The 21,001-nt window shown below is 42.3% G+C and overlaps 1 protein-coding gene across 5 annotated transcripts in view; it reads right to left on the bottom strand.

Annotated features, from left to right (window-relative positions):
- Positions 1 to 228, bottom strand: part of LOC137370194 (zinc finger protein 236-like) — a 188,712-nt gene extending 188,484 nt beyond the window's left edge. For 3 of the 5 annotated variants that reach the window (XM_068032492.1, XM_068032488.1, XM_068032489.1), the window contains exon 1: positions 40 to 227. In XM_068032492.1, the coding sequence (XP_067888593.1) occupies positions 40 to 91 (52 nt within the window). In that variant the 5' untranslated portion in view covers positions 92 to 227. Of the gene's footprint in view, positions 1 to 33 lie in introns of all 5 variants that reach the window. The other 2 variants (XM_068032491.1, XM_068032493.1) reach the window with 2 other exon arrangements.
- Between the last annotated feature and the right edge of the window lie 20,773 nt (positions 229 to 21,001).

Consider the following 21,001-nt stretch of genomic DNA (forward strand, 5'->3'; position numbering starts at 1 on the left):
TTAACTACAGATACATCAGTAAAATCCACCAACATGTACCTGCCGTCTCGGAGTTTTTTATCGCTGTTTTCGGAGGTCGGCCGCGCGGCATTATTTTCCTTCCCCTCACTACACACACTGACGCTTTGGTTTTGTGTATATATATATATATATATATTATTGTGTGAGTGCCGGATCGGCGGCGGGTGCGCGGACACTCAGATGAGGGCGGGCGGGAGCGCGCGGCGCGGGAAGCTGACAAAATGGCGGCCGGCGGAGGCACGGAGAGAGAGGGAGGGAGCGAGCGTGAGAGAGAGCGCGGCCGGTAAACTCGGCACAGAGCTTCGTCAACGCGGTGTATTAGCGAAATGAAAGTTCCTATCTACTGTCGATGTTGACAGGCGTGCGCTGTCCACAGATTATTCGGGATAGTTTTTTTTTATTAACGAGGGTAAAGGGGAGGCAAAATGGTGGTCCCGGGGGTGTAAGACTGCGAGCGGCGGTTTAAGCGCTTCTGTCGAGTTACGGTGTATTACAACATTCGCGTCTATCGCTCATGTTGATACACGTGTACTGTCCGGAAATGTATTGCTTTCTCCTCCTGTCCAATTTTTTTTCCCCCTCTCACCGAGGAGGAGCGGGGAAGCAAAATGGCGGCTGAGGCCTGTGTCGTCGCAGAATGTGAGCTGGGGTCAGCTATGCCGTTAATGTACGTTAGAATATTCTTCACTGTCGAAATAAATTAATCTTTCTCTTCCCGATTCCCACCGTCTGTGATTTTTCTTTTCCTCATTGAGAAGAAGGGAAGTAAAATGGCGCCACGACCACTACAGACATGCAGAGTTTGGCTGGATGTAAACAATGCATAGCCATAGAGTTACTGTACCTTGGGAAAATGTATTTATATCTACTGCCTATGTTAATGCCCTTGCGCTGTCGAAACATATATAGCCTTAGCCGAGGCAATGTTTTTCTTCCTCATGGAGGGGAGGTAAAATGGCGGCCGAAGCTCCACCTCATCACAGAGCAATCTTGTTAGAGCACAGTTTAAGAAATATTTACATATCCTGTCCACTTTAATATACGTGTGTTATATTGCTTAAGCCGGTAGACTTATTTGTTTTTCATTGAAGGAGAGGCCGAATGGCGACTTTGATCATCAACTACCACCACACAGGTTAAAATAGTATGTTACACCGTCGATGTATTCATTGCCAAGACATTAAGTATTTTTATAGTGCTTTCCAGAGGGTGGTGGGGGTCTGGAATTCACTGTCTAAAAGCTTGGTTGAGGCAAAAACCCTTATTGCATTAAAAAAAAATTGGATGTGCATTTGAAGTGTCCTAACTTACACGACTGCGGACCAAGAGCTGGAAAGTGAGATTAGGCTGGATAGATCTATTTTGGCCAACGCAGACACATTGGACCAAATGGCCCCACTCCGTGCCTTCAATCTCTGATCTGCAGGACCACCCAAAAGGCTTCACGGCCAATTAAGAACTTTGTGGAGTGCAGTCACTGGAGGAAGTTATATCTAGTGCAGACATGAATGCGGCATGTTCCTCTTGTCCGTACCTGGGTGCCAATGCCCGATCCAATCTGGAGTCAGACAGGGCTGTCCTCTGTCTCCGGTCTTGTTTGTTTGCTGTATTGAACCCTTTGCTGAGTCTATTAGGAAGGATGCGAGCATAAGAGGGGTGACAATCCCAGGCAGTGGAGGCACTCAGGTCAAAACCTCCCTGTACATGGATGACGTCTCTGTCTTCTGCTCGGATCCGCTGTCTGTGTGCAGACTGATGAGCATCTGCGACCCATTCGAACTGGCCTCGGGAGCCAAAGTTAACCATGGCAAGAGCGAGGCCATGTTCTTTGGGAACTGGGCTGACCGATCCTTTGTCCCCTTCACGGTCAGGTCAGACTACCTGAAGGTGCTGGGGATATGGTTCGGAAGGGCCGGGGTGTGCACCAAAACCTGGGAGGAGCAAGTAGCCAAGGTACAGCACAGTAGAGCATGTGGGGGCAGCGAGGTCTCTCCATTGTACGTGGCGTAGGTCTGGCCCATACCCCACTGCTGCGCTGTGGCAGTCACCCGAGCCATTTTCCGCTTCAGCTGGGGATCTAAAATGGACCGGTCCGGAGGGACACGATGTTCAAACCTCTGGATAAGGGTGGGAAAAATGTACCCAACGTCGCCCTCATCCTGATGACCACCTTCATGTGTGGCTGCATCAAGTTGTGTGTAGACCTCCAGTACGCAAACTCCAAGTGTCACTACATGCTGAGGTTCTATCTGTCCCCGGTGTTGCGAAGGATGGGCCTGGTCACATTGCCGCGGAACGCTCCATCTAGTTGGACTGCCGTACCACCTATCCTTCGTGGAGCAGTTTCTGCGGGAAAACACCTTTGACTACCGATCCATCAGGCAGTGGTCTGCACGGAATGTCCTCAAGGCCCTACAGGAAAAGGAGACGGTGGATCCTGTCGGATGGTTCCCCGAGCAGACCGTCAAAGTCATTTGGCAGAATGCCTCATCACCAGAACTTTCAAACAAGCACCAAGATGTAGCTTGGCTGGTGGTGAGAAGAGCCCTCCCCGTCAGATCCTTCCTGCACGCCCGAAGTCTCACCCCCTCCGTACAATGCCCCTGTGGTGGGGAAGAGACAGTTGCTCACCTTCTTCTGGAATGTGTCTTTGCAAAGCAGGTGTGGAAAGAGATGCAGTGGTTTTTATCGAGGTTCATCCCAAGCAGCTCTGTAACACAGGAGTCTGCTTTACGGGCTGTTCCCAGGGACGCACACTGAGACAAACATCAACTGCTACTGGAGGACTATCAGTTCGGTGAAAGACGTCCTTTGGTCTACCCGAAACTTGTTGGTCTTCCAGCGCAAAGCGTTGTTCATGATCGAATGTTGCAGACTGGCACATTCCAAGGTCCAGGACTACGTGCTGAGGGACGCACTAAAGCTTGGGGCAGCCGCAGCAAAGGCTCAATGGAGAAAGACCACTGTATAAAGTCCCCCCCACCAAGCTGAACTGAGGGGCTGGATCCATGGGAAACCCCTCAAACTGTATTGGGAAAATTTTGCCTCGTAAAACTATATCTGGCACGACAAATGTGAAATGGAAGGGTTGTGAGGCAACTCCTGATTGTATTGAAGGAAACTGATCACCTTTGCACTGTTTGTATTTTTTGATTTGGTGCTGTTTGAAACTGGTAATGTATTTTTTACAGATTTTTATGAATAAAGTATATTTTGGAAATAAATAAAAAAAAATACCTGGGTGCCAATGGAGAAGGAACGCACGATATCCAAAACTACGCTTGATGCCTCTCACAACCAGTGGCGATTGTACTGTACCCAACACCATCGAGGTTGAAAATAGCAAAGCCACTAGGGAGCCAAAGAAGGGATAATTGTTTGGATTTCTGAAGGGTAAAATTCATTATAAAAACTGGAAATGTTGGAAGTGCTCAGCATGTCGGGCAGCATCTGTGGAGAGGGAAACATAGTTGACATTTCGGGTTGATGATCTGTTCCCAGGACCTGACTGATCTGAGTACTTCCAGCATTTTCTGTTTTTATTTCAGATTTGCAGCGTCTGCAGTATTTTACTTCAGCCCAAATAATTGATTTATAACAGTGAACTACAGTGGGGTGGGGGAGAAGCGTCAGGCAACCATTTGGTTATTGGAACAGTTTTACGATTTCAAACCTATTTAATTGCCTGTGGATGTCCTGAGGTCATGAAAGGTGTATATAAATTCAAGTGCTTTCATTTTATTGAACAGGCTTGGGTTCTGTGCTCTAGAAAAGTGAAGGCTCAGTTAGCCAAGTATTTTTAAATGATGAGTGGGTTCAATAGGGTCGATATTGAGGTGATGTTTCCACTTGTGGGGGAGTCTGAAACTAGGGGTCATTAAATATAAGAGAGTCACTAATAAATCCAATAAGAAATTCAGGAGGAACCTCTTTAACCAGATGGTGGTTAGAGTGTGGAGCTTGCTACCACAAGGAGAAGAAGCAAATAACAGATGCATTTAAGATCTCCTTCTTGTGCTATTGGTAGCTCTTTCTCCAGTATGTGATAATGGGTCTGTAAGTGGCTTGCATCAGAAAACTATCAGAGCTTGCACTGCGCTTTCTTGCTGTCCACTCTTTCACCACATTCTACCTCATGTCTTGGCCATCATCCTAAACATTCAACCAACATTTAAACTTGCCAGTGATTTTCTTGCACTTCCCACATTTTTTACATCCCTCCATTCACTAGACCCTCTGGAATATGTCACCCAAGTACCCATTCTGGGCATTTTGCCTTTGGATGCAACATGAGCACTCACATTACCACTATCCAGCCCTTGATCTACCATATTCTGTTCCTCAAGACCTTCATCACAAAACACATGAGCACTTGAGGTACAAGGTACCTTGTTTACTGTCAGCTGCTCAGAATCCGAGATTTTGTAATTAATCCCAACTAATCGTAATGAATGAGCTTTAACAGTTTAGTTGCCATGTTTGATAAGTACTGTCTTACCATCATGACCTATTACCTTACTGAGGCCTTTCCATTTCCTATGACTCCCTTTTATAATACACCAAATCTCCTGAATTAAATTCTGTCTCGGAGATAGTTTTATACAATGCCTCAGAGCTCTCTGATTTTTCTCAGAGACCTCAGCCTTGATGAAAGCCTGTCTCCCTGCATGTAAAGGATTTGAATGAGAAGAAAAAAATAGAACTAATTGTAATACCTTTTGGCACAGGAGGACTATCAGAGCACATAAGGCAATTTGGGATTTCACCCATAGACTAATCGATAGGGACAAAGAAGGGACTTACAGCTGCGGTATTCATAACCATAATGTTCATGTTTTCACACATGTCTTTGAATTCGTCATTGGCAGATTATCAATGCAAATTAGACAGCCAACATTACTTGATTGTTCAGTGTGTATTCTGTGGATCATAAAATACAAGGGGTGAAAGTGGTCATGGACGTTAGTACAAAATAGGTGATGTATTGGCCCCCGACTTCAACGCGAAAGAAATGGGGTGAGGTGTAAAATAGACAGCCAACTGGCTGTTGGCTGTTTTACATGACCTCCCAAGACTAATTTCACCTTCAGTGATTTGAAACACTTAACAAGTTTGTTATATAATTGATCCCGTACATTTTATCAGTTGATAATGGAACATCCTTACCTCTGGGCTCCTCTTCAGCTGTACTGCTAGTGAATACGACAGAAGGTGCATAGCACACACTATACCCAGTACTGTTCTAAAATATGACACTGAGTCACATAAGGACATATTAGGGCAGATGACCAAAAGCTTGATCAAAGTGGTCGGTTTTAAGTAGCTTCTCAAAAGAGGAAATGTAATGACCCAAGCTATTATACTGAGTGGGGTTGTGGTGTTGGGGAATCATTTACCATGCAAGGCAACCTCCTGGTGCGATTCATACCAACAGGGAGCCTGCCACTGCCAAGAAGACATGCCAGTGCAGCACCATCAGAGGAAGAAAAAACACTAAAAGGGGCAGAAGACCACAGAAAATTTTAGGAAAAGATTTTGTGTGCCTCAGCCCAGAACAAAATGTACAAAGTTAAACATTTGGAGGGAGAGGTCACTACTACTAGGCCTTCTCTCTCCATCCTGAGCCTTACAGTTACTTGGAGCAGGGGAGTTCTCACTGCCGCTATTCATCGCTCAACTAACATCACTAAAACAGATGAAAATGCTGTAGATGCTGGAAATCTGAAATCAAAACAGAAAATTCTGGAAATACTCAGCAGGTCTGGCAGCATCTGTAGATAGAGAGTTAATGGGCAGAATCTGCGGAGTTTGCAAGTTCTCCCTGTGACCGCGTGGGTTTCCACCGTGTGCTTTGGTTTCCTCCCACAGCCAAAGACTTGCTGGTTGATAGGTAAATTGGCCATTGTAAATTGCCCCTAGTGTAGGTAGGTGGTATGAGAATTGAGGGAAGGTGGGGATGTGGTAGGGAATATGGGATTAATGTAGGATTAGTATAAATGGGTGGTTGATGGTCGGCACAGACTCGGTGGGCCGAAGGGCCTGTTTCAGTGCTGTATTTCTCTATGACTCTATGAGAAGCTAGATAAGTAGATGAAGGGGAATGGAGTGGAAGGATATGCAAATAGGGTTAGATTAAACAGGATGAGAAGAAGGCTCTGTGGAGCTGAAAAGCCTTTTTCTGTTTTGTAAATTATATGTAATATATGTGCATACCTACTTCTACATCTTGCATTCAAATCCCAATATATTGGAATTGTGATATACACATACTGCGTTTAAATGTATCTTGATATATGAATAATCCATCTTGTACACTTTGTATGAGTAATGTTCTTTTGACAAAATACTGTTACCAACCACAAGTAGCAACAGATAATGCCTAGTTGACACTTGAGGCAAAATATAACTTCAAATTCACTCAGTACCAAAAAAAACAATCATTTGCATTTGTAGTAGTGCCTTTAACTCAGAAAAACATCCCAAGTTGCTTCAGAGGTTGAATGGAATGAAAGAACTTGCATTTATATAGTGCCTTTCGTGACTGTACTGTCACGCTTTACTGCCAATAAAGTGCTTTAGAAGTGCAATCGCTGTTGTAATGTTGCAAACATGACATAATTTGCACACAGCATGGTCCCACAAACATCAATAAAATGAATGACCAAATAATCTGTTTTGGTGACACTGGTTCAGAGATAAATGTTGGCCAGGACACTAGGGAGAAATCCCCTGCTCTTTGAAGTAGTGCAATGGGGTTCTTTTATGTCCACCTATGAGGGCAGCTAGGACTTAAGTTTAGCATCTCATCCGAAAGTCAGTGCTTCCGACAATGCAGCATCGGACAATAATCAAATAAAAATGGATGCAGAAACAAAATGGGGAGTTGTATATGCGCATTGTTTAGGACACCCATCAAGATTGATATTTGCAAGCTATTAGGTGATTAATGAAGTATGATTAGTTTGGATTTTAGAAAATGTAAAGTTAAAATAATTGTTGCTGAGTCAAGATTCTGGAACTCCTTACCTAACAGGATAGTGGGAGCACTTTCACCTTCATTGTTGTGGTTCAAAAAGAAGCACCTCGGGGAAACTAGTAATGTGCAATAATTCCCAGCATTGGCAGTGATACCCATGTCCCAAGAATGAATAAAAGAAAGTATATGCCTTCATCAAACATTAATGCAGAAGGCTTATCCGTTATATAAAATTACTGGATCTAGCAGTTTGTGGTTTTAGAATTAGAACATTACAGCGCAGTACAGGCCCTTTGGCCCTCGATGTTGCGCCGACCTGTGAAACCATCTGACCTACACTATTCCATTTTCATCCATATGTCTATCCAATGACCACTTAAATGCCCTTAAAGTTGGCGAGTCTACTACTGTTGCAGGCAGGGCGTTCCACGCCCCTACTACTCTCTGAGTAAAGAAACTACCTCTAACATCTGTCCTATATCTATCACCCCTCAACTTAAAGCTATGTCCCCTCGTGTTTGCCATCACCATCCGAGGAAAAAGACTCTCACTATCCACCCTATCTAACCCACTGATTATCTTATATGTCTCTATTAAGTCACCTCTCCTCCTCCTCCTCTCCAACGAAAACAACCTCAAGTCCCTCAGCCTTTCCTCGTAAGACCTTCCCTCCATACCAGGCAACATCCTAGTAAAATAAAAGCAAAATACTGCGGATGCTGGAAATTGAAACAAAAACAAGAAATGCTGGTATCACTCAGCAGGTCTGGCAGCATCTGTGGAAAGAGAAGCAGAGTTAACGTTTCGGGTCAGTGACCCTTCTTCGGAACCCTAGTAAACATCCTAGTAAATCTCTGCACCCTTTCCAAAGCTTCCACATCCTTCCTATAATGCGGTGACCAGAACTGCACGCAATACTCCAGGTGCGGCCTCACCAGAGTTTTGTACAGCTGCAGCATGACCTCGTTGCTCCGAAACTCGATCCCCCTACTAATAAAAGCAAACACACCTTTTTAACAGCCCTATTAACCTGGGTAGCAACTTTCAGGGATTTATGTAACTGGACACCAAGATCTCTCTGTTCATCTACACTACCAAGAATCTTCCCATTAGCCCAGTACTCTGCATTCCTGTTACTCCTTCCAAAGTGAATCACCTCACACTTTTCCGCATTAAACTCCATTTGCCATCTCTCAGCCCAGCTCTGCAGCCTGTCTATGTCCCTCTGTACCCTACAACATCCTTCGGCACTATCCACAACTCCACCGACCTTAGTGTCATCCGCAAATTTACTAACCCACCCTTCTACACCCTCTTCCAGGTCATTTATAAAAATGACAAACAGCAGTGGCCCCAAAACAGATCCTTGCGGTACACCACCAGTAACTAAACTCCAGGATGAACATTTGCCATCAACCACCACCCTCTGTCTTCTTTCAGCTAGCCAATTTCTGATCCAAAGCTCTAAATCACCTTCAATCCCATACTTCCGTATTTTCTGCAATAGCCTACCGTGGGGAACCTTATCAAACGCCTTACTGAAATCCATATACACCACATCCACTGCTTTATCCTCATCCACCTGTTTGGTCACCTTCTCGAAAAACTCAATAAGGTTTGTGAGGCACGACCTACCCTTCACAAAACCGTGCTGACTATCGCTAATGAACTTATTCTTTTCAAGATGATTATAAATCCTGTCTCTTATAACCTTTTCCAACATTTTACCCACAACCGAAGTAAGGCTCACAGGTCTATAATTACCAGGGCTGTCTCTACTCCCCTTCTTGAACAAGGGGACAACATTTGCTATCCTCCAGTCTTCCGGCACTATTCCTGTCGACAATGACGACATAAAGATCAAGGACAAAGGCTCTGCAATCTCCTCCCTAGCTTCCCAGAGAATCCTAGGATAAATCCCATCTGGCCCAGGGGACTTATCTATTTTCACACTTTCCAAAATTGCTAACACCTCCTCCTTGTGAACCTCAATCCCATCTAGCCTAGTAGTCTGAATCTCAGTATTCTCCTCGACAACATTGTAGTGAAGACTTGTTTGGAATGAAAACCACTTTAGTGTTACTTGTGCGGGCTGCACCTGTAACTGAGTAGCATTTACATTCCGTCTGGTCATTGATTTTATGGAGTTTATAAAGGACTTTACTGTGTGATCAGTATATTTTTGTAAGAGCAGCCCTTTTCACTAGATTTCACCATAAAATAAAAGGAAAATAAGTTAGCCTAAATACAAAATAAAATGCTGGACATACTCAGCAGGCCAAGCAGCATCTGTTGGAGAGAGGGAAAAAAATGTTTCAGGTCAATGACCTTTCATCAGGACTGGGAGAAGTTAAGAGATGTAGCAGGTTTTAAGCAAGTACAGAGGCAGGAGGGGAGCAAAGAAATAAAGGAAAAGTCTGTTGCAGGATGGAAAACAGATTAAATGACAAAACATGATGATGCAAGGCAAAATGTGATAGTTATAGGAAAAGAAAAAGATGCAATACAGCGCATCATTACCTTCAATCTTCCTGAAAGCCATTTGCATGTAATTATCCAGGTTTGTATATAGAAGTGCATAATGAATTGATACTATATATAGCAGGAGTGAAAATTGCTAAATCATCTTGATTTCAACCAGATCATCACTGGGATGCAATAAACACGGGCTTGCCACTTACATGGGGTGGAGGGGCAAATCAGGGAAGATCACACTGGACCACATCTGATGCTGCAAGCCACAATTATAGAGTGGTATCGCTATGTTTATTTTTCTCCTTTGGTTTCACCGTGGCATACACTATCATCATCCAAGACTGCAGGCAGAGAGCCTTCCCTCAGCTAATACAATTCTGCAACTACAAAGTATTTACAGCACAGAAACAGGCTGGTGTTTATGTTCCATGAGTCTCCTCTTTCTTCACCTAACCCCCATAAACATATCCTTCTATTCCTTTCTACCTCATATGCTTATCTTGCTTGCCCTTGAATGCATTTGGAAATTATATTCCCGATTCCCAAGACCAAATTGTTGCGTAAATGGTGAACAAGAGTAGTCCCAGCACTGATCATCATGGAATATCATTTCCGACCATTTGCCAATCTGAGTAACTACCTTTAACCCCTATTCTTTGTTTTCTGTCCTGCAGCCAGGCTGCTATCCATGCCGCCACCCATTCCCTGGCTCCACATGTTCCAATCTTAGTCACAAGTCTGCCGTGCAGCATCCTACCAAAGGCTTTTCGGAAATCTAAATAATATTACATCTACTGTATTATCTTTATCCAATCTTACTTTAAAGAATTCGATAAGGTTGGTCATGCATGACCTTCCCTATTGGAATCTGTGCTGACTCCACATTACCATATATTCGCTTTTTAGATTTTTTTTGGTTAAGGATTCCATTATCTTTCCTACCATTGACATTAAGCTGTAGTTCCCTGGGTTTGCTCTATCTCATTTTTTGTATATAGGAATCACATTAGTTGTCTGCCAGTCCTCTGGCACTATTCCATTTTCAAGTGCATCTGCTGTCACTTCCCTAATTTGTTTAATATGTGCAGATGCAATCCATCTGGACCAGGGGTTTGATCCTCTCTAAGTTTGATCTGTTTATCAATAATCTGCCCCCTCTCTATCTTAAATCTCTTTATATCCTGTTTGATCTTTTTGAATGTCATGTCCACCATGTTAGTTTCCTGGTAAATACTGAGACTAAGTAATTACTTAATATTTCTGTTATTTCATTGTAATTGAGTTTATTTTGTCCATCACTTAGTTGCCCTATCCTGATTTTTCATTTGTTTATGTATCTATAGAATAATTTACTATTTCTTTTCATATACTTTGATAATTTAATTTTGTAGTTTCTCTGGCTATTTGTTTTTTGACATTCTGAACTTTTTCATATTCCCTCATCATCTCTTTTGTTGTCTGTGTACTTAGTTTATGCCTTTTCCTTTAGTTTTAGTTTTGCCCTATTTCTTTATTCATCCATGGTGTGCCATTACTGGCTAGTTTCTTTTTAATGGGATTTATTTCTCCTGGATGCACTCAATCACAATTTTAAATATTTCCTACTGTTGGTTTATTTCTTTGTTAGTAAATATTTCTGGTTAATTTTCCCTAGTTCCAGTCTCATCCGCTTAAAATCAGCTTTTTCCAGTTTATTACTTTGGTCTTTGCTTTTCTTGTTACTCACTAGTTACTATAAGACTAAAAGCAAAGACCTGCTCAGACAATTCTCCTTCGTTGCGGTCAAAGATTTAGCCTCCGCTTGACATCTTCCTATGATAGTATATATGAAATTTTACTTCTTTATTTATTTAGACAATGCATTTATTATCCTGAGAAAGGAAAAGATAAAGAATTGCATTTATATAGCACCTTTCACAACCTCAGGGCATCCCAAAGTGCTTTGTTGCCAGGTAACTACTTTTGAATTGTTGCCATGTAGGAAACATGACAGCCAATTTTCACACAGCAAGCCCCTGCATTGTAATAACCAGATAATCGTTTTAGGAGTTGGTTGGGTGATAAATGTTGGCCAGGGAGAATTCCTCTGCTGCTCCTTGAAATACTTCCTGGGATCTTTAGATCCATCTGAGAGGGTAGATAGGACCTCGGTTTAACCTCTTTTCGGAAAGACAGTTCCTAACTAGTATTCAGAAATACATGTATATGGATGGGATGTGCTCAACACAGCACAAATGTAATTGTTGATTTTCCAGGGCATTGTGCCATCTCAAAATTCCCGCCAAAACTCACCACCTCCTATTCCTGCTTATTCCCAATTCTCTCCCTCACCTGCCCTAGCGTTCGCAATGTGCTCCTCATCATTGTTGATCCCACTGCTGTCTCACCCCAATGCTACTTTTGATTTAATCATACTTCCTTACGAGCCATGGCGTCTGTCGAAACCAAGTTCCGATTACTAAACTGGAAACCAGTACGTTCTTGCTTCATAAAAGCCTTGCATCTCAATTGAATTGTCAGAAGCAGAAGAAAAGAGAATTTAAAAAAAAAATCAAAGGAAAGGGAGAGAAGAACAAAAGAACAAAGAACAGTACAGCACAGGAACAGGCCATTCGGCCCTCCAAGCCTGTGCCGATCTTGATGCCTGCCGAAACTAACACCTTCTGCACTTCCGGGGCCCATATCCCTCTATTCCCTTCCTATTCATATATTCGTCAAGATGCCTCTTAAACGTCACTATCGTATCTGCTTCCACCACCTCTCTTGGCAGCAAGCTCCAGGCACTCACCACACTCTGTGTAAAAAACTTGCCTCGCACATCCCCTCTAAACTTTGCCCCTCGCACCTTAAACCTATGTCCCCTAGTAACTGACTCTTCCACCCTGGGAAAAAGCTTCTGACTATCCACTCTGTCCATGCCGCTCATAACTTTGTAAACCTCTATCATGTTGCCCCTCCACCTCCGTCATTCCAGTGAAAACAATCCGAGTTTTTCCAACCTCTCCTCATAGCTAATGCCCTCCAGACCAGGCAACATCCTGGTAAACCTCCTCTGTACCCTCTCCAAAGCCTCCACGTCCTTCTGGTAGTGTGGCGACCAGAATTGCACGCAATATTCTAAGTGTGGCCTAACTAAGGTTCTGTACAGCTGCAACATGACTTGCCAATTTTTATACTCTATGCCCCGACCGATGAAGGCAAGCATGCCGTATGCCTTCTTGACTACCTTATCCACCTGCATTGCTACTTTCAGTGACCTGTGGACCTGTACGCCCAGATCTCTCTGCCTGTCAATACTCCTAAGGGTTCTGCCATTTACTGTATACCTCCCACCTGCATTAGACCTTCCAAAATGCATTACCTCACATTTGTCCGGATTAAACTCCATCTGCCATTTCTCCGCCCAAGTCTCCAACCGATCTATATCCTGCTGTATCCTCTGACAATCCTCATCATTATCCGCAACTCCACCAACTTTTGTGTCGTCCGCAAACTTACTAATCAGACCAGCTACATTTTCCTCCAAATCATTTATATATACTACAAACAGCAAAGGTCCCAGCACTGATCCCTGCGGAACACCACTAGTCACATCCCTCCATTCACAAAAACACCCATCCACTGTTACCCTCTGTCTTCTGTGACTGAGCCAGTTCTGTATCCATCTTGCCAGCTCACCTCTGATTCCGTGTGACTTCACCTTTTGCACCAGTCTGCCATGCGGGACCTTGTCAAAGGCTTTACTAAAGTCCATATAGATAACATCCACTGCCCTTCCTTCATCAATCATCTTCGTCACTTCCTCAAAAAACTCAATCAAATTAGTAAGACACGACCTACCCTTCACAAAACCATGCTGTCTCTCGCTAATAAGTTTGTTTGTTTCCAAATGGGAGTAAATCCTGTCCCGAAGAATCCTCTCTAATAGTTTCCCTACCACTGACGTAAAGCTCACTGGCCTATAATTTCCTGGATTATCCTTGCCACCCTTCTTAAACAAAGGAACAATATTGGCTATTCTCCAGTCCTCTGGGACCTCACCTGTAGCCAATGAGGATGCAAAGATTTCTGTCATGGCACCAGCAATTTCTTCCCTTGCCTCCCTCAGTATTCTAGGGTAGATCCCATCAGGCCCTGGGGACTTATCTACCTTAATGCTTTGCAAGACACCCAACACCTCCTCCTTTTTGATAATAAGATGAGAAAAACAAAGGGAGCAGAGAAAGGCTCAAGCAAAACAGGACACTGAGGGAATCAGCAGCAAAACACTAGGTAACAGATAATTTATGCTGAAATAACAGGAAGTGCTGGAAATACTCAGCAGGTCTGGCAGCATCTGTGGAGAGAGAAGCAGAGCTAACGTTTCAGGTCTATGGCCTTTCATCAGAACATAATTTATGCTGACTTCCTTTGAACAGCGCCATGGGAGATCAAGTAATGTTATAATATTTACACCACTTTTCAGTGCTTGCTTAAGTTCCTCCCCAAAACCTTATTCTCAGAAATGTACATTATACTTTAACATCCTATTGTGGACATATATTGCAAATGCTTGCATATTAATTCTTTGCCCAATACTTATTCTTAGTTATTTATTTGATCGTGCATCTTTTTTAGGGTACTTGTAAGGTTTAAGTGTGAAGGGTTATGAGAAAGTTAGTGAAGGTTATGGATATATGAAAAACTACTGAGCACCAATACTCCGACTTCACTACAGGACTGGACTGGCTATACTTCATCCCTGCTTTTGTGAGAGACTCTTACTGTTTTTGTTTGGTATTAGCTTGCAATGTGATTAACTGCAAACTAGATCATCTGCTAACACTATCTTTCTGTGCATGCTGTCTTGACAACCTTTGCTTCTGAGCTGTGGCTTTGCTAAATAGATTACTTATAGTTCTGCATCTTTTGGGGGTGGGGAGCGATGCAGGGCGGGGCCACAGGCATTGTGTTGACTTAGACATTTGTCCAAATAAGTCAGGAGTGGTGAAACAGAAGGGGTAGGCTTTGTTAAGGATATGTAAAGATGAGATTTGTTGGAGAAGTTGAGAAGCTTGGAAGTACCTAGAGTAGAGGTAAGAATTGGAGGGTGATGTTATTCAAATGGCCTGTTTGCTTGCATAGATGTATATATTGTCTGCCTGCTTAATGTAATTAATTGAAATAAATAAATTCAACTATTGATACCAGAGTCCTGATCTGAGATTATTTTAAGATATCAAGACAATATAGTATAGAGCGTGCTTGTGATTTTCTGACATGGAGGTGAGTCTTTGACCAGTACCATGCATTTGTAAAATCAGCCTTTGAGCAGTAAATGTGTAACTTGCTCGGTGTGTTTCTGGAATCCAACTGCAGTTGTGGTTTTTATATGATACTGTAGCATTCCAAGTTGATTGTATAACCTTTGTGTTTTCCAGCTGTGTCCTAGTTTGCCAATGTTATTTACTAGACAACTGCTATATTGGCTTGCAGTAATGTTTGTTTATGATTTTATAGCTGTCAGGCATCGTTTTTTCTCATAAAAACTTCCAAACCCGCAACCTCTGCCACATCGAAGAACAAGGGCAGCAGATGCTTGGAAACATCACCAGCTGCAAGTTCCCTTCCAAGTCGCACAACATCCTAACTGGGAACTATATCGCCACTCCTTCACTGTCACTGAATCAGAATCATGGAACTCGCTCCCTAACAGTATACCTACACCACATGGACTGCAGCAGTTCAAGAGACAGCTCACCACCTTCTCGATGGCAACTAACTAGGGGATGGGCAATAAATGCTGGCCTTGCCAGTGACACTCACATCCCAATAATGAATAAAAAAAAGTGGCAGTATTCACACCATGGCACAAAACTAATTTTCTCCCCAGTAAGGTGCCAATAGTGTTGGCAGTATTTCACCAATCAATACACAGATGTCATTCTTAGCAAACTGTTAATGAAGGAGATACTAATGATACACATTTTAATCTTACAGCCAGTCTGTCTCTTTTACTAGACAAAGTCTACAATTATTGTCTAATAAGAGCACTAATTGGTATGAAACAGAAGCAGCATTTTAAGGATTTAAAGCTAGTTTTGCCAACTCAAATATTAATAAAAGGAAGTTACTTGAAAGGAGGCAAGTATTTCTCAGGCCCTGCATAGGGAAAAAAGGTCATCAACAATATCAATATAGCTAGGTCTAAAGGCCTGCTACCCGACCCAAACCCGACGGGACCCAACAACTTGTGTCGGGGTCGGGTCACGTTGCGCTTCCGGGTCCGGCATTCAGGTTCGGGTCGGGTCGGACACGCTCTATCACAGGTAAGTGGTTCCGCTGTTAATGTAATATTTTGACTAGAAAGGTGGTTTTGTAACAGTAATTTTAAGCTTGTGCAAATCAGCAACAGAGTGAAAAACGGAAGGTAAGTTAACTGATGGTCAGGTTGGCTGCAGGAAAAAATGGAAGGACTCGGGCCGGGTCAGGCTCGGATCTGATGTGGTTCTGTCAGGCTCGGGTCGGGTTTTTTTTTGCAGACCCGAGCAGGCCTTTATCTAGGTGTAAAAAGGTAGAAAAGGACCCAGAAGTCCTTTAATGATACTCTAATTGTCATTAGTTTCACAAGCATAGCCACGATCCCACAAAATGGTAGTAGGGACATTGTCATCCTGCCCCTCCACATGCCCCATCACAGACCAATTGTCAGTATGGGCAATATATTTGAACATAACTACCTGATTTAATGCTGTCAATGTAGCCAAGCCCAACAAAGTTTAAAATAAAAACAAGATTTGCTGGAAATACTCAGCAGGTCTGGCAGCATCTGTGGAGAGAGAATCAGAGTTAACATTTCAGGTCAGTGACCCTTCATCAGAACTCAAGATTTCCAGCATCTGCAGTATTTTGCTTTTATTTTACCGACAAAGTTTAACATATTCTCTGCCTTTTGTGCACTTCTAGCTAAGCGTACTGGGTTATGGATACGCCTGCAAAAAATAGCTTCTCCTCCATTTGTTTTAGTTTCTCTCCTGCTGCACTTCTCTTTTTCACTTTGGTTATGTCTCCGTCATCTGTTTCTCTCCCTCACATCCGTCTCTCACTTTCGTCTCTCTCCTACCTCAATTTTTGTTCCTTTCTCATCTCGCTCTTCAGCTTTCCTCTTTTTTTACCTTTTTATTTTTGGGGTGTGAGTGGCAGTAACAAGGCTTCGTGCAATAGAGAGCCACATATCCAAGTTTGTTGGTACAAAGATTGGTGGTATAATAATAGACATGGGAACATAAAATTACAAAGAGACATTGATAGATTAGGTGAGTGTGCAAAACTGGGTGATGGATTTCAATGGAGTTAAGTATTTAAATGGTGAAAAGCTCATAACATTGGAGGTCCAAGGAGGTTTAGGTATCCATGTACACAGATCACTAAAATGTAGTAGATACAAAAATAGTCAAGAAGACTAATGAAATGTTAGCATTTATAACTGGAGGGCTAGAATATAAAGAGGAAGAAGTTTTGCTACAGCTATGCAATCCCTGTTAAACTATATCCGGAGTACAGTTCTGGGTACCACATCTTAGGATACATTTGGCCTTGAAAGAAGTGCAGTGCAAATTCACCAGGGTTCCAAGGATTAGATTATGAAGAGAGATTTCAGAAACTATGCTTGTATTCCCTGGAATATAAAAGGTTAAGGAGTGATTTGATTGAGGCATTTGGGATTTTGAAAGGAATTGACAGGGTAGATAGAAACATTTTCTGCCAGTGGGAGAATCTAGGACAAGGGAAACTAACGTTAAAATCAGAGCCAGGCCATTCAGGAGAGGAGTTAAAGAAACACTTTTACATGTAAAGGGTGAAAGAACTGCGGAATACTCCCACAAAAAGCAGGAGGTGCTGAATTAATAATTTTAAATCTGAGATCAATAGATTTTTGCTAGACGAGTATAAAAGGATATGGAGCCAAGGTGGGTGGATGGAGTTAAAATACACATCAGAAAAGAAAAACCTACATTTACATAGTGCTTTTCACAACCACCGGATTTCTCAAAGTGCTTTACAGCCAATGAAGTTCTTTTGAGGTGTAGTCACTCTTGTAAGGTAGGAAACATGATCATCCATGATCTCCTTGAATGGCTGAGCAGGATTGAGGGGCTGAATGACCTACTCCTGTTCCTACATGCTGACCTTTGGGAGACCTATGTTTAGGTTTCAATTCCTGCAGTAGGTTGGTGTGCGCCGCTTTCATTAGGAGAGAATTTGTGAATGGAATTGAAGCTGGAATCATCAGCAAACTGTCTCGCTCCTGACATGATGGCAAGCTCACTGAAGAAGCAGCTGAAAATGGTTGGGTTGAAGACCTGAATCTGAGGATCTCCAATTGTGATATCCTGTGGCTGAGATGATTGGCTTCCAACAATGATTGCTTTAAAATTTAAACATTTATTTATTATATAAAATATTTTTAAAGCTGTGTGTTGTCAGTGAGGCAGGAATTAACAATTCAGCTCAGTAAGAAAATGTCAAGCCTTGTTGATTTAAAAGTGAAATAGAGCACTCTACAGTAATCGTAACTAACAACACTGAAAAGTTATAAAGAGGTTAATTAAAACTGAAGTATAGTCCTCACATCCAAAAAAATGAAACCATCTTTGGTTAAAAGTCAAATATTAAAGTACATAAATGATTTATATATATGTATACAAACAATATATTAAGCCAGATCCTCTTTATACCACATCTTTTAGAACTGAAACACAGCCATCCCATTGTTACTAATGCAGAAAAATTGCCCATTATAGATAGATTGGTTTAAAGGCTCTAATTTTTATTAATGATAGGCTGAGGAATGCAGAGGAAGTCCATATCCCAAAGCAATAGATCTATCAAACTACCCCTCACCCATGCTTGCAACTAATGCTAAGCTGAGAGATACTGAAGGTTGGACACAATTGTGACCCAACTGAGGGGCAGCAGAGAAATATATTAGATTAGAGATACAGCACTGAAACAGGCCCTTCGGCCCACCGAGACTGTGCCGACCATCAACCACCCATTTATACTAATCCTACATTAATCCCATATTCCTACCACATCCCCACCTGTCCCTATATTTCCCTACCACCTACCTATACTAGGGGCAATTTATAATGGCCAATTTACCTACCAACCTGCAAGTCTTTTGGCTTGTGGGAGGAAACCGGAGCACCCGGAGAAAACCCACGCAGACACAGGGAGAACTTGCAAACTCCACACAGGCAGTACCCAGAATTGAACCCGGGTCACTGGAGCTGTGAGGCTGCGGTGCTAACCACTGCGCCACTGTGCCGCCCTAATTGTATGCTTGATAATTTGATTTTTCAGGCATAACTTCATAAATACACATAATGGTGTGACAGTGAATCATACAGACCATGCCCTCGAAATTACTTGATATATACATGGAATGTAACAATGCAGGGTGAAGATTGGGCTGTGACACCAGCAGCAGCTCTCAGGTGAGTAAAAGAAGGGAGAAGGTGTGGGGAGGTGCCGTGTTGACAAGTTGGTCGATCAGGTCAGGGGTAGCGGTGGCCCATGTTCTTCAACTGTGCGGTTGCGATGCCTCCCTGCTCCACATTTAGCTAAATATATTTTAATAATTTTGTTGGTTGTGGCCTTTAAGAATGTCCTATTAAGCATCATGTAGGCCTGGTTTTCCCAAGTACAATCAAGGATTTCAAACAAGTGTTAGGCCCTATATTTGTATTTTCATACACCTGTTTCAAGCTTGGGCACTGAAAGCTGATTTGTTTGGCCTTTACCAAAATGGCAGGTGGCACAGTTTCAGGTTGTAATGCGTGTGTGCTTCCTGCCTGCCATATTGGAGGATTAGGTGGCCGTTGTGCGGCTGCAAATCTGGTGCTATGCAGCTGAATTTCTGATCCCTTGCCACATAAAATTGGTGGTTGTTCTGGCCTACCTCCACTGTAACTTTGACAGAAGTAGGCCAGAGCAGCTAGAAACTAGGCTGGGACTCAGATATGTCAGGTCTTGGACAAGCACGGAAGCTTCCGAGATGTGGGCAGAGCCGCCACCTTGGTCATCAGCATAAGCAGCAGGGACTCCAAAGTGGGACAGAAACAGCAAACAAGACAGCAGAGACAGTTAAGAGAGACAGAGATCTTATTCTCTGACTTACTGTGTGCATTGGCACAGGAAAAAACACCAGTTACATAAAAATTTGCAATAACAAACACTTCCTACCTGTAAACATCTTGTGTCATGATACTGAGTCAATTTATTATGTTGAGATTTAACATTGGAAATCATATAAGCATGAATCATGGAAAGACCCTACCTAAAGCTGTAAATGGTTTGCTATCCTGGTTTGTATATGAACCAATCCAGTTACTCAATTGTTTTTCAAAATTCAATTGTCATTTTCCCTTCAGGAACTGAAAATTCTAATGTCCAAAATAAGGTTCCAAAGAAAATCAATTTAAAAAAAGTACTCTCTGAATTGTCTCTTGCGATTTGTAATATCTTCATTAATTTCTTTTAGTTCAAAGCCTTTGTCTCAAGAGTCTGGGCTTTGACTGTAGCCTCTGAGCTGCAAGCCAAGCAATCCAAAATTTTATTAATGGTCAGAAAATTAGCAGACTCTTACATGCATGCAATCATCCTGCATGATTTGATCATGCACTGTGTCCAAGCAAAATTTTTATGCCCATAGTGTACTAAGAGGAAAATTTGCACCTTCCCCACCCCCATGTCTTTTTTATAAATTGGCCTTAACATTTCATTCAAATTCTAAAGTAAGAAGGGCCTTTGGAGGTCATGGTTCTTCATTTGAATGTCACTCTCCCACGATCTTATCTAATATTAAAATGCCTAATGAACATATCAAGCTCCCTATATTTGATGCAAAATGAATATGCAAATGTTCAGAAAATTGATGATGTGTTTAAAAGGGAACCTTATTCCTTAATTTCTGGCATTACTCTAAGTGGCTTCCTCTTGGTTTCGCAGCATTTTTATATTTTGGTTAATACAAAACTCTATTACCTGTAGTGTATTGTTATGACTAGGTGAGAATGAGGTCTAGGGTTCCCTTTCAGCCTTCACCTGGTCTTACTGTAACAGGGTTTTATTTTTAAACACATTGGTTTTAGCTCACCCTTTGGTGAATTCTTGTTCACTGCTTTCCAATTATAAGGCAAAGAAACGAGCACACACAGGCTTTCTTAGGTTTAAAGAAGAAAGGTGAAATTTTATTAAACTTAAACTCTAATTTGGTTGACGTCTACGGATACATGACACGCCCACTCTAGCATGCATATGCGATACACACATGCAAATAAAGAAGAAATAAAGTGGAAAAGTTTGAAGCTATATCTGAAGAGTTTTTGTTATGGGTCTTCAAGCTCACTGTAGAGTTCTTGATTGTAGGTAGTTCTTGCTTTTCATTGGGTCCCAGTATTCTTCTTAAACCTTGTTCACTGTAGGAAACTTTTCTCTATTGGGATTCATGTGTCTTCAGTCGGTTTTTGGAGTTTCGTGAGAAAG

Source organism: Heterodontus francisci, chromosome 5 (genome assembly GCF_036365525.1).
Source record: "Heterodontus francisci isolate sHetFra1 chromosome 5, sHetFra1.hap1, whole genome shotgun sequence".
NCBI lineage: Eukaryota > Metazoa > Chordata > Chondrichthyes > Heterodontiformes > Heterodontidae > Heterodontus > Heterodontus francisci.